Source organism: Lontra canadensis, unplaced genomic scaffold (genome assembly GCF_010015895.1).
Source record: "Lontra canadensis isolate GAN:19392208 unplaced genomic scaffold, GSC_riverotter_1.0 scaffold38, whole genome shotgun sequence".
NCBI lineage: Eukaryota > Metazoa > Chordata > Mammalia > Carnivora > Mustelidae > Lontra > Lontra canadensis.
The window spans coordinates 2,325,908-2,339,344 of NW_022631032.1; the positions used below are offsets into that span (position 1 = coordinate 2,325,908).

The 13,437-nt window shown below is 31.7% G+C and overlaps 1 protein-coding gene across 21 annotated transcripts in view; it reads left to right on the forward strand.

Moving 5' to 3' along the window:
- The window catches only part of DLG1 (discs large MAGUK scaffold protein 1), a 253,340-nt gene that overhangs the window by 217,871 nt on the left and 22,032 nt on the right, over window positions 1-13,437 (forward strand). For 6 of the 21 annotated variants that reach the window (XM_032869311.1, XM_032869310.1, XM_032869317.1 and 3 more), the window contains 4 exons: window positions 753-822; window positions 4,562-4,661; window positions 11,811-11,852; window positions 12,567-12,602. In XM_032869311.1, the coding sequence (XP_032725202.1) occupies window positions 753-822; window positions 4,562-4,661; window positions 11,811-11,852; window positions 12,567-12,602 (248 nt within the window). Of the gene's footprint in view, window positions 1-752; window positions 823-4,561; window positions 4,662-5,359; window positions 5,394-11,810; window positions 11,853-12,566; window positions 12,603-13,437 lie in introns of all 21 variants that reach the window. The other 15 variants (XM_032869316.1, XM_032869324.1, XM_032869328.1 and 12 more) reach the window with 7 other exon arrangements.

Consider the following 13,437-nt stretch of genomic DNA (forward strand, 5'->3'; position numbering starts at 1 on the left):
GCTTGCTTATTTTGAATAGTTAACACTTTAACAAGTTTCAGAATTCAGATCTAAAAGCTATACAGGCTTCCTCTTAAAATGTACTCCTGGCACCCTTTTCAGTTTTAGAGGGATAACTAATATTACCAGGTCTTGTATATCCTTCCACAGGTATTTTAAAGCTCTAAGATTTTTCATATACCATAATTGGTTATTTTATGTATTTACACAAATTTTGTCACTGGAGATAAATTTAATTTATTTCCCATTTTTTAATAAAAATTTCAGAGCTACAGCAAAATACACAAGGAAGAATAGTACAAGGAACACCCACATATCCTTCACCTACTTTCTCCAGTTGTTAACATTTTGCCCTATTTGCTTTCTTTCTCTCATGCTTGATTTTTTTTTTAGCATATATGCATGCCCCATTCTAAGTTAATATTGAAACAAAAACACCAACAAACAAAATCCAGAAAATTGCTAAACTCAGAAGTGGTTCCTGATAATAATTTCAGTATAATTATGGAATATGAATTAACCTGTAAGTACACATGTACTGGATTTTGATACTTCACAAGTGGTTTTGTTTTGTAATGAGCCCTGTATTTCACTTTCAGAAATTATTTTTAATTTTGGGATACAAACCTAAACGGTTTCTGAAGGTTTTAGAATATAAAAATGCCCCATACTAAAGTATCATTTCTGATGATTTCTAGTTAGACCCTTAGATATGTTGGTATACTTTAAAAATAACATTCTGTACTTTACAGAGTTGAGAAGAAAGAACGAGCCCGGTTAAAAACAGTGAAATTTAATTCTAAAACAAGAGGAGATAAAGGGGTGAGTATATGAAATGTCCTTTCCTAGATATTAATAATTGAGAATAATAGGTTTTTTCATAATTCTTGCCAGAGCTACACTATTAAAATTAGAAGGATTTTGCCATAAGACTTAACTATCAACAGCTCTTGCCATGATGCTTTGTAATAGTAGATGCTGAAGTAAGTAATTTATTAAAGCACTCATTTTACAGACCTTTCCAGATTATTGAAATGTCATTAGATGTATTCTTAACAACATACTTTGGTAAGGTTATTTTTACAAGTGAAATAAATTCAACCTTCCTTCAGATGTCCAGTTAGAAATTTGTATTAATCATGATAGCTAATTTAATCACCTTCTGAGAAGATATGCCCCAGAATATTATTAACTAGGTCATAATGTAAGTTTTCATTTCCCCCTTCACAATTTATAAGAGAATCCATGCTTTAAGTATTTGAATCAGTATGAATTTTTATTTTGAGGGAATAAAGAAAGGGACAGTAGAGGATGAGTTTATAGACAGTCAAGAAATAATGAATTCTTTCATATATAATTTTAAATGTGTTTTTGTTTTCATTTTTAAGTTCTGCTTGAATCTAATGGATGCCAGTACATGAAAGAAATACTCCAGGCTTTGTCCTGTATGATGTGTGTAATCACTACAATGGAATATTGTAGTAATAAGCCTGAAGAAATAAGCTGAACACATATGTTGTCTTGAAATACTATTCATAGGAATGTTTTAGGTGGTTTTTTTTTAATCTAAAGCAAAAGTTTTATACATCTTTTGATCATATTTCAAATGAATGTGTAAAGTTAACTCAGTAAATTAATTAACCTTATCATCTGTACTTCTCTGATACCACTAAGCACTCAAACATAAAGGCATAAAATTAAAGATAAGCAATATACTCAAAGAAATTAAATCTGAGTAAATTGTATAATGTATTCAGTTATCTTAGAAATGATAATTTCCTTTAAAATTGCAGCTTTCAGAAAATAAAAAATTACATAGTATGATCTGAAGCAATATTTAAAATAGAAATTTGGGGGAGGGAAAAATTCCCAAGTAAATGCTCAGGATTTTAAATCTATACAATGCTTTTTGTGCTCGTTTTATGTATGTCTTTAAAAATAACTTAGTAAAATACACTGTCAATGTATTGAAAAAGAGGTTGCATGTTGTAACTTTTCTTCCATACTGTAAGAAGTTAACTGAATTAACGACATATTTAAATCTTAGTCTTGTTTGTTGACTGTAACCAACCTTATACACAGTCACTGTGTCCTAACACAGCACCAGAAGGATGCATGATACTGAGTGGGGTAAAAATACGCTTGCCATTGATGCAGAACTGCATTTCTTTCTGTACTACAATTTCCCATTCTGAGTTCATCTTTTCCTTTCCTTACATGGTGGTTTATGGACTTATTTCCACTGCAGACTTACAACATTTCAGTTTCTCATTAACATTTTTAACATCCATTTAGCTATTTTGACATACCACATAGAGAAATTCTATGCTTAATATATATCATGATTTTGTGATATTTTATCAGTTCTTTTATTTATTATACTCTCTTGCAATATAGCATTAATAACAATAAATAATTAAATAGAGTATTTTGTATTGAAAATGTAGACAATCCAGAGGTAGTATGTTTCTTCAGTTTTGTGTTGTCCCTGCACATATTTGTCTTCTTTGCTTTGTGCTATTTTCACTTTTAATAAATTCTTCATCCAGAGGACATTAAATGTAATACAATTAATTCTTTCTTAACTAACAAGCATTTCTTTCTGTCCTATATTATGATATCTTTATGATATCTCATTTTGGCTAACTGCAAAGATACCAAAAATCAAAACATTTTAAACTTCATGTTTCTTTTGGTTGTTTGCTGTGAAACTGACTCTGACCACTATATATGCAGTAGGAGGGATAAATACCTTTTATTAAAAATATAACAGTTTTATTAGATACCATAAAAAATGTTAGTTTATAAATTCATTGATGATTTTTATGAACAAGAAGATTTAATCCTTCCCTAAATTAGATTATCATAAATTTTCCTGTATTGAAACTTTAGTTTTCTTCTGTTTCTCTTTTCTAAAATTTGGATTCAAGCAAAGATTTTTATTTAAATAATGCTACTTGACAGTTGTAAGTCCAAATTTCTGGACAGTATTTTTTCTCATCAACTTAATTTTTAACTTCTGCTTAACGTTATCAGAGCCTCCAAATTTTAGGATTGAAATCAGGACAATCTGTTGGACTAATGAGCTCTGTGAATTTATTAATCCTGAAATATTGATATGAAAAGGCAAAAATAAAAGTTTAATCTTGTTTTTATGTTAAGATTCCTGCCAAAACAAATCCTTTCAAGTAATAGGATTGGAGCAAAAATTACTTTATTCTCCCTCAGCAGCTAATTGCCAGACATCACATGCTTAAAAATACAGGCATGCCAAAACATACTTCCTGATGTGGATATACTTCAGAATAATGATAGCATTTTATGACATTGGATTAAACTCAAGAAAAGTCAGAACAAGATTTTTTTATCCTTTATATTGTTCCTGCTTCAAAAAGTAATAATTCCTAAGTATTATTGCTAGGTCAGGCCATTTCCTTCAAGACATAATGTTTGTGACAGAAATTACAAAAGAAGTTATTCCTCTTTAATACCATCACCTTTCTTAATGTGGCCTGGTTTTAAATCTGTGAAGGTACAAATGGGACATTGAAGAAGGGAGAAAATCTCTTTCCAACATCTGTGTAGTAGGGGACATCAGATCAGCTGTGCAGCTCCTCCACAGCAGTACTGTATGACTATTAGGATCTTCATTGCCTTTTTGGCTTTTATAGGCACCTGAATTTTTATTTCCTATTCAAGATACGGTCCCAATGAATTTAATCTGGTTCCAGTTTATTTATATATACTTTTAAAAATAGATGAATATAATAGAGCTTAAAGACAAATCAGTTAGGATGGCATTCATGTTGGCCAGGGGAGCTCTGACTCTTCTTTCTCGGTGGGATAGCTTCGATAAATCTTTTGGTGGATTATGTATGCTTGATGGACCCCTCTTAGTTTTCTTCTCATTTTCTGATTCATACCATAACTATTTATCTTTTTTCTCTTCCAAAAAAAAATAAGATTGGTTCATTGTTTTTAAATATTCAGAACTAGCAACTTTTTCAGTTGTTTTGATTTTCTTTTTTAATAGTGGCTTTTTGTTAGTTCATTGGAGCCACCAAAAAGGGGAGGGAGGGAATATGCTCAAGTCAGAGGAAAATGAAGATTATTACCTACTGCACAAAAAATACTCGAATAGCCTAGAGTAATGACTTAAAATAGCTTTTGCTATAGAGCACTTCATGCCTGGGAATCTTCTAGAAAAATATGGATTGATAAGAACAGAAGTTAGCAGATTTGTACTATAGTAGTAGCTAATTTGAGTTACTCTTCAAGTAGCACTTACTCCTTATTTCTAGGGTTTTTTTTTTTTTAATCAAGTAGCACTTTCTCCTTATTCCTAGGTATTATTGAATTACACTGTAAATTTTTAAATATTTTAAGTTGAGAAATGTTAGGAGTTTATACAAAGTTAGAAATTCACTTTGTAATTAATAAATTCATATACAAACTGCACACTGTGGTCACAAGAGTCAGCTTTCACAGAGCTGCTAGGCTGGGCCTTTGTACACACAGATAGTAGACATCCCTTTGTTTTGCCCCTCCTTCTCTTCTTCAGCAGTCATTCAATGACAAGCGTAAAAAGAACCTCTTTTCCCGAAAATTCCCCTTCTACAAGAACAAGGACCAGAGTGAACAGGAAACAAGTGATGCTGACCGTAAGTATGTGGATCCAGTGGTCAACTGAAAATAAATGTAGAGGGACCTACTGCCCTGCAGTTGGTTGTTACCATGGAGACAGTTTCAAGAGCTGCAACAGGTTACTAATTGTCTTAACCAGGGGCAACTTAAGAGACATAAATTAATTTGCATACCAATCTTAACTTTTTCTGGCACCTTAGGAATTCTTAATTTAAAGCTAACAGTATTTTTAAGCTGTGTGTTTAAAATAAAGTTACTCATTGGAAGGGTTCTTAGAAGAAACACTTAAAATACTCTCAAATAATATTTTAGAGGAATATTATGGATACCTGAGAAGCTACTTAATGATTATACTATATGTAATTAATTGGTCATTAAGCATTGACAGTCTTTGATCATAGATCCTCTGGAATTCTATCTTGTATCTTCAATTTGTAGACAGTGAATTTTACTTTTAAAATAACAAGAAATAATCTCAAATTTTGCTTCTCTACCCTAAATCAGCTTTTAAGCTAAAACTGATTTCTTTAGTACATTACATTCAGCTGCTAGCTTATTTCAAACTTTCAGAAATCTACAAAAACACTCTAGAATATGTGCACCTGTAATGGTCTTGGAACTGTCTCTTATTGTAGCACCAATTTTATGCATTACTGACAACTATTTTCTTTGATTATCTTTTTATTGCTTGCTCTCTGGGAACTACTCTCTACAGGAGATCCCTGACGACATGGGATCAAAAGGCCTGAGTAAGTGATCAAAATACTCCCAAGTTATTTTTTAACCTCCATCTACAGACCTACGTTTTTCAGATACATTTTGAGATTCATGGTAGCGCCTTTCTGGCATGAGGAGGTATATGATTTAGATTGCTTTTAGACTTTTCATGTTAATAATATGCTTGGGATTTTTATTTCTATAATACATACCTTTTGTTTTTCTGATGCTCCATTTTTCACATGTCATTTGAAAAAATTGCTCATAATTACATTTTCCTTTTTGTAATCTTTATGGCAGTTACTTTTGCTAGGTATTTTTTTTAAGTAAAAGACTTTTTTTAAGCTTTTTAAAATAATACTACCTACCTTCATTACTAGAATGCAGAAAATAATCTTGCAGTTTTCTGTCCACCAGGCTTTTTTGTTAAAACAAGTTAAAATCACTTCGATTGTATGTTAGAAAAGCATTGCTATGATGTGAAACTGTAGAATATAATGCGTCTTAAGTTAATAGAGAAGAATTGTGGACCTCAAATTCAAGTAGCAGTTGATATAAGGGGACGGAAATTGTAGCTCTCTTTTTCCAAGGAGGTTGTAAATTATTAAAAGAATTATGAGAAATACTATCCTTTATTTTTCCTTTAACCAAGATGTTGTCAGTGGTTTTGAGTTGTTCTTACTTAATTTTCTAACTAGTACTTAGTTTTCATATAAACTTGGTACAGTCTGGTATATAGGAATCATTCAGTAAATGTTAGAGTGAATGGATGAAACAAGTCATCTTTTAGGAAACGTTTAAATTTATGTGTTCTCAAATTGATTATATATGAAAGTTTATCAAATATTACTAAGTTATTTTAGGTGACAGTGACTCATAGAAGTAATCTCTTAAGCTAAAGTTTTTTCCTGGATGGTTATTTCTATTTGGATTACTAAGCATTTTGAAAACTTACTTTTTGTAATTCATTGGTCATTAAGGATGTAACCAATACCGGGGCACTTGGGTGGTTCAGTCATTTAAGCATCCAGCTGTTGATCTCAGCGTGGTCTTGATCTCAGGGTCATAACTTCAGGCCCCATATTGGGCTCCATGCCCAGCATGTTTAAAAAAAAAAAGGGGGGGGGGTAGGGTCACCTGGGTGGCTCAGTTGTTAAGCATCTGCCTTTGGCTCAGGTCATGATCCTACAGTCTCAGATCGAACCCCACATCAGGTTCCCTGCTCCGTGGAACGCCTGCTTCTCCCTCTCCTACTCCCCCTACTTGTATTCCCTTTCTCGCTGTCTCTCTGTCAAATAGATAAGTAAAATCTTAAAAAAAAAAAAAAAATTAGAGATCAGTATCTTTTAACTTTCTAAGATCTATATTAATAAACATTATATTTCATAGAAGGTTTTTTCCCTTAATTTCTGCTAAATTTATACTGGAATTTTAATCTAAAGTATAGGTACTTTTATTTCAATTTTAATGATTAAAGGTTTGTATTAGATTGAAGACATATTGAAGTACACTTTATACTTTATATGTAATTATTTCTATATAGACACATTTTGCCTGTGCCTTTTTAAGATTCAGCAAGAGCCACAAATTTACTATTACTAGTGGCACCCGTTTTTAATCTTTTTTACCTTTGGTGAAAATCTTTAAAACTGGAAAACATTTACATAGATTCTTAATGCTATAGAATTTATTTTGAGAATGATGTGTTTTAAAGGTGGTATGATTCAGCATAAGGACCCACAGATTTTTTATTATCTGCTAAATCATTAGAGACCTGTGGAAAACTCATCAGAAAGGAACTAAATAAATTTGTTTACTATATTGATACTGTTATCATGGATGGTAATTACACCTTGACCATATCTTATTTCCATCTCTCATTTGGACAATTGGGATTTGAGAAGAGAAACAAGAGAAAAATAGTAGCTGATTACCAGACAGTGTCCTTTAGAAAAGGATTTAATTTTCTGGAGAGAGACTTAAGATCCCTTCAGTGATAGGTTTTGTGCTTCATCTCACAGGAACTAAGATAATTTACTCACCTGGTAACGTGATCAAATCAAGAAGATTTTGTTTGGAAAATACTGAGGGAGATAGGAAAATATCAGTAAGAATTCTAAACCTGGATAAAACATATGACTAGCAATTGACAAGGTGCCAATTGTTATATAACAGAAAATGCTAGGGAAAGGGTGGTCAGGAACATTATTTGTAGCCTCAGTAATCCATATTCTGAAGTTCCAAATACAGGAAATAAACTAAGCAGAATCCTGAGATTTTAACATAAAGAAATAAATATGACTTCTGTACGTATTCATCAAGCCTTATTGGGACTCATGAAGGGACTGAGAAGAAAAGGCGTAAATTCAGAGAAACAAATCCAATGAAGAAATGGAATAATACTGAATATCAAGAAAGATGTACATCTACATGTAATTTCATATAACCTGTGAAAAATAGGGTATTTTAATTAAAGAGAGAAAAGTGATAACCTAGAACACTTCCTACACATTAACTCAGTGATTCTACAAAAAAGAGAATCAAATAAATCATTGATTTGCCCTGTTGAGAGCAGAAGAAACAATGAGAATTGGTCTTTCCGATCCTATTTTGACTAACAACTAACTAGAATAGGATGGAAGTCTGAGAGAATGCAAGTAAATCATCATAGCTGTGAAAAGCTAGAAATAGAGATGTGTGCAGCTTGTATATCTTAAGAAGGCAACTTTGAAAAAAGTCAGAAGGAAAAATGTAAGATTCCTTTAACAGAGACTTTAAAAAAAGTAAGTTCAGGGACGCCTGGGTGGCTCAGTTGGTTAAGCGGCTGCCTTCGGCTCAGGTCATGATCCCAAAGTCCTGGGATCGAGTCCCACATCGGGCTCCTTGCTCAGCAGGGAGCCTGCTTCTCGCTCTGCCTCTACCTGCCACTCTATCTGCCTGTGCTCACTCTCATGCTCTCTCTCTCTCTCTCTCTCTCTGACAAAAAAATAAATAAAATCTTTAAAAAAAAAAAAAGTAAGTTCAGGAGGAGCTATGTAAGGTGCTCAAAAGTGAAATCATGATACATGGTTTCAGGTGAGGTTTGTAGCTGTAGTGCAATTTTTATAGCTTTCCGTTCTATAGAACATCTCAAAAACTCTTAGGTACATAAGAAAGAGATACGTAATGGGAAGCTCTCTCAAAGACTTACAGAAGCAAAGTTGTGTGGAGCTCTTAGATGCCAAAACCAGACTTATTTGTAAAGAATGAGAGTAGTAGTATTGCTTGAGATTGGTGATGTATAGGTAGTAGTGAGGGAGAGCACAGAAAAGGCATTTCATACATTCTCAGGAAGAAATGTTTGATGAGAAAGGGGAGACTTGGTTAGAGATTTGAAATGGCTGTGGTCATCAAACTTCATAAAATCAAAATTAAAACTCAAAGAATATACCGTGTATGTGAAAGGGGGATAATGGCCTTTACACTACGAATTCCTAACAGATCAATAAGAAACAGACAAATCTTCATTTAATAACTGAATGGAGGATATGAGAAGAATGCTCAAAATAACAAATGAAATGAGTGTATAAAAATACTTGATGTCCCCAGTAATCAGTAAACAAAATGATAGTTTCTACCCATCATCTTGACAGGTATTTCTTTTAAATTTCTTTTAAATATCACAGAACCCAGTGGTATTGTTTTATGGAATCACTAGTTTTAATATATAACCACTATGCGTATCTGGAAAAATGTATCTTTTGACCTACTAATTCCTCTTAAGGAATTATCCTAAGTATGTAATCAGAGATAGAGATAAAGGTTTATATATCAGTAAGTTTAATCTTATTGAGAAATTACAGTCAAAAAAATATGAAACCATCCTAAAATATGAAACCTTTGTATTTGGGAAGTGGTTAATGACGTAGGATTTATTTGTATTTTGTAATATCATATAACCATTGAAAATCATATTAAAACATGACATGGGAAAATGCTCATAATATAAATGAGAAAAAAAGAATATGAAACTATATTATCTCAGACTTGTAAATATATATTTAGGGCAGTTTTGGATAGTGTTGCTTTGAATAGGCTTGCACATGTCCTTTGGTCAACATATATATGTCTTCATGTTGGGGAAATACCGGGGAAAGGAATTGCTAGGTCATACATACATACATCTATTGAGCTTTCATAGTGGCTGCCAAATAGTTTTCCATAGTGGTTGTACCAATTTCCCCATCCCCAGTAGTATGTGAGTTCCAGTTGCTATTTACCTTGTCTGTGTTTGGCAAATCTGTTTTTGGTTTTGTTTTTTGTTGTTGTTGTTTCTTTGTTTGTTTCCATTATAGCCATTCTGGTGGATGGTAGAGATCCTGTTGTAGCTTTATTTTGCATTTCCCTGATAAGTAATTATAGGAAAAATATATGTTTTCTTATATGTTTACTGGATTTTTTAATACCTTTTTTGATTAAGTTTCTTAAAAATATATTTTTAATTATCAAGAAGAAAGCATTTTACCTTTCTAATAAACTCCCAGCAGTGGTGACAATGCTATCCAAGAGCCAAGCTTTGAATAGCAAGATTTTACTGTAGAGTTACGTAAAAGGATACCTGAAAGAACTTGAAGAATTGATCGCATAACAACTATAGGTAATCTTAGAGAACTTGAGATTGGGAGAAATCCCCAGAAAAGACAAAAGAGATTTGTAGTAGCTTTAACTTTTTACTGTATAACATGCCAAATATATTCAATAGTAGAAGAATAGTAAAACCCTGCAAGTATTCATTTACCCAACTTCTGTAATTGTCAGCTCATGGTTAATTTTGTCTCTTCTGCACTCCCACTTACTTTCCTCCTTCACTCACTCCATTGCAGCAACTAATGTTACTCTCTTTTATGTATTAGAGATTGTAGAGTACACTACTAATCCTAATATAAATTTTAAGAATTTTTTTTTAATGTGTCGTTCCTACTTTCAGGAATGAATTTTAAGGAAATAAGACAAGTTGTATAAATGAAAACATTCCTAATTACTGATGTTGGTGGAAAACAATTTAAAGCAAACTAAAAAGTCTGGGTAATAAGTAGTAAGGTAAATTATGATTTATCAGTTCAATAGATTATGGATGCAACAATTTAAAATGATTGTTTCGAAGTACATGGGTAACATGGGAAGAAATTTTTAAAGATAAACTTTTTAAAAACATTTTATATGTGTTTGTCATATATTATTCAGTCATATAATTTTTAATGTCCCCGCTATATTTAAAATATTTATAATCATAGTTAAGAAAGTTCTATCTTTACACCTGAAACTAATACAACATTGTATGTCAACTATCCTGCAATTTTTAAAAAGGAAAAGAAATTATATCTTGTTTTTGCAGGTTAGAATAACAGACTTATTTTTCACTATTACAGCAATTCAAGAACTATTATCTTCATTTGAAATCTTACATTCTGCCATTCTCAGAACTCTTCAGTAGTACATCATGATTTTAGGAGATTCTGTGGGTGGCATGGTACAGCAGATATCTCTCCTCAAGCTGTTCTCTTATCCCTTAAAGAAAGAGAAATTTAGATTTCTCTTTCTACTGTGGAAAATTTTGTTTTTTAGTTTTTATAATTTTTTTTAACTCTCCTGAGATACTTATTGAGAAAACATTCAAGATTATGTTTACATGGGGAGAGTACCTGGTGTTTACCCAACAAGTTATGAAATGGAGTCATTTTCAAGGGGAGGCCAGGCAATTTGCAAGTAGATGTATTTACTTTATCTTTTTTGTTTTGCAAAAAGCAGAACAGCCATTGTCAGTTTTATCAAAACAGAGTTTCTCAGAAGTACTAGTCTATTTTAAAATACAGTCCCACCTTCTAGAATTCCCTTCCATTTGACTTATTTTGGCGCATATGAATCTATGACATCTAAGATACTTTGTCTGTATGATCTCAGAAACCTGGATTTTCATTCCTCTTCAGGAACAAGAAAGAAGCTGAACTAAAAGCAAGATCATTTATTTTTTTAAGATATCCCTTCATTAAAATGGGCATCTCTTTGCTCAGATACAACTTGTGTCTTTTGTTAGTCATTACTGTTTCAAAAATTAAATTAAATAGTGCCAACTGCATTTTCTCTTTTTGGGTTCTTTGTCTACATTTGGACTAATTAAGGATCACTTTTTTCTACTTGATTATTTGTCATAGATTTTGTTCATAAACTGTGTTGTACAAAAATAGAGCATTGTCCTTAATTACAGTTTCTTTCCTTCCTAATTCATATTTATTTGGGGGAAAAAAAACTTTTCAAAGAAAATCAAGAGTGCTTTTTTAAAAATTCCTTGAGTATATGTGATCTATACCTCAACATTTTGTAATGTCGCCTTGTGTTTATTTTGATAATTTGCTTCTTTAAACTCATGACACTGTGTTTTCTTTATTTTTTCCATTGTCCTGCAATTTCAGAGCATATAACTTCTAATGCCAGCGATAGTGAAAGTAGTTACCGTAAGTGTTTCAATACTTGTTCTTTTGTAATCACAAGTAATATGTATCCTTTGGGAGTTTTTTTGTCTTAGTGATATATTCTAAATACTGAACATCAGGTGCTTAATATTTTAAAATCAGAGAGAGCGAAGTAAAATTCTGTACTTGAAAAATAAAGTCATACTATGTATAAATGTTAACAGAGTTCCCAATTTTTAATACAACTCTAAAATCCTTTTTACAGACAGTGCTACTTGGGTACATAGTGTGTGTGTGTGTGTGTGTGTGTGTATGTGTGTGTATCTTTTACAAGAAAATACCTGGTTAAATGAGGGGTAAACCTATATTTTACCATTTTCTTTAGTAAATCTATTATAGTATGAGCATTTAAATATTTTTCAGTAATGCTAACTTATAGTTAGCTTTATTTCCTTTTTTATTCTTTGTTACCAGTAATTATCTAGATCAAGTTATTGTTTACTACCAGCTTCTGGTGAACCTAAACGAAGAAGGAAATATATTCAACAGTTGCTCAAACAATAATACTGATTTCTTTTTTGGTATCCTTATGTTACATTTTTGCTATTGTATTGTTAAGTGAACTATACAAGATCTGGAGTTTTTTAAGAGATTTGGGCATGGAAGAGGGAAGTACATGAATATTATCAGTTGTGGTACCTTAAAAATTAAAATTGCTTTTCTAACTTTTTTTTTTACTGCTGTCTAATATGAAAGTAATCTTGATTACAGATGAGTATGGCTGCTCAAAAGGTCCATCCTGTTAATATCAGTCTCTGATATTTTTCATGTTGACAATATATACTTTTAACCCTCATTCGATTGGTGGTTATTTTATTCATAATAGTTACATAAGTCTCTTTTTTTTTGGTGTGGAAATGTGATTTCTTATTAATGTTTTATTATCATATAATCAGAACTCACCATAGAGTAGTTGAGTAACTTTCTAGACTTGGGAAAAAAAAAAAGAGGTAATGAAAGTATATACTGTCTGTCGCACCATTTGCATGAATTGTTAGGTATGGAATATTTGAATTGCATGTTTTTGCTAATATGTAAACCCTGTTTTACATACAGTATTTTTAAAGTAGCTTTTAAGTATGTATTTTATATATTATGATAATAAAACAGTGAAATACACTTTTAAAGCCAATATATGAATTTGAAAGATCATAGCTGCATACCTATGATATAAAACCAGTGCCAAATTTAGTGAAAAACTTGTTATAGAATCATGATAATCAAGGAGAAAATCCTCAAATATGTTACCCGACATTATTTGTTTTCGTGGAACCACTTCAAGTAACAGTCCTTTCTAATTTGTTTTCTATACATTTGTGTGTGTGTGTGTGTGTGTGTGTGTGTGCGTGTGTGTGTGTTAAGAACTAGAATTTTTATCTCTTTCAGTTCCTTTTGCTGAGTCAAGATACAATTTGTATAGTTTTTTATTGACAACATTCTTAAGCTCTAAACTTTTAATTTAATCTGCGAGGATTTAACTTCTAAAGTGCTTTCAAATAATTAAAAATTTAAAACAAAATATATTTTATTTCATTTGCTATCTATCTGATTCATAGTTGGAGAGGGA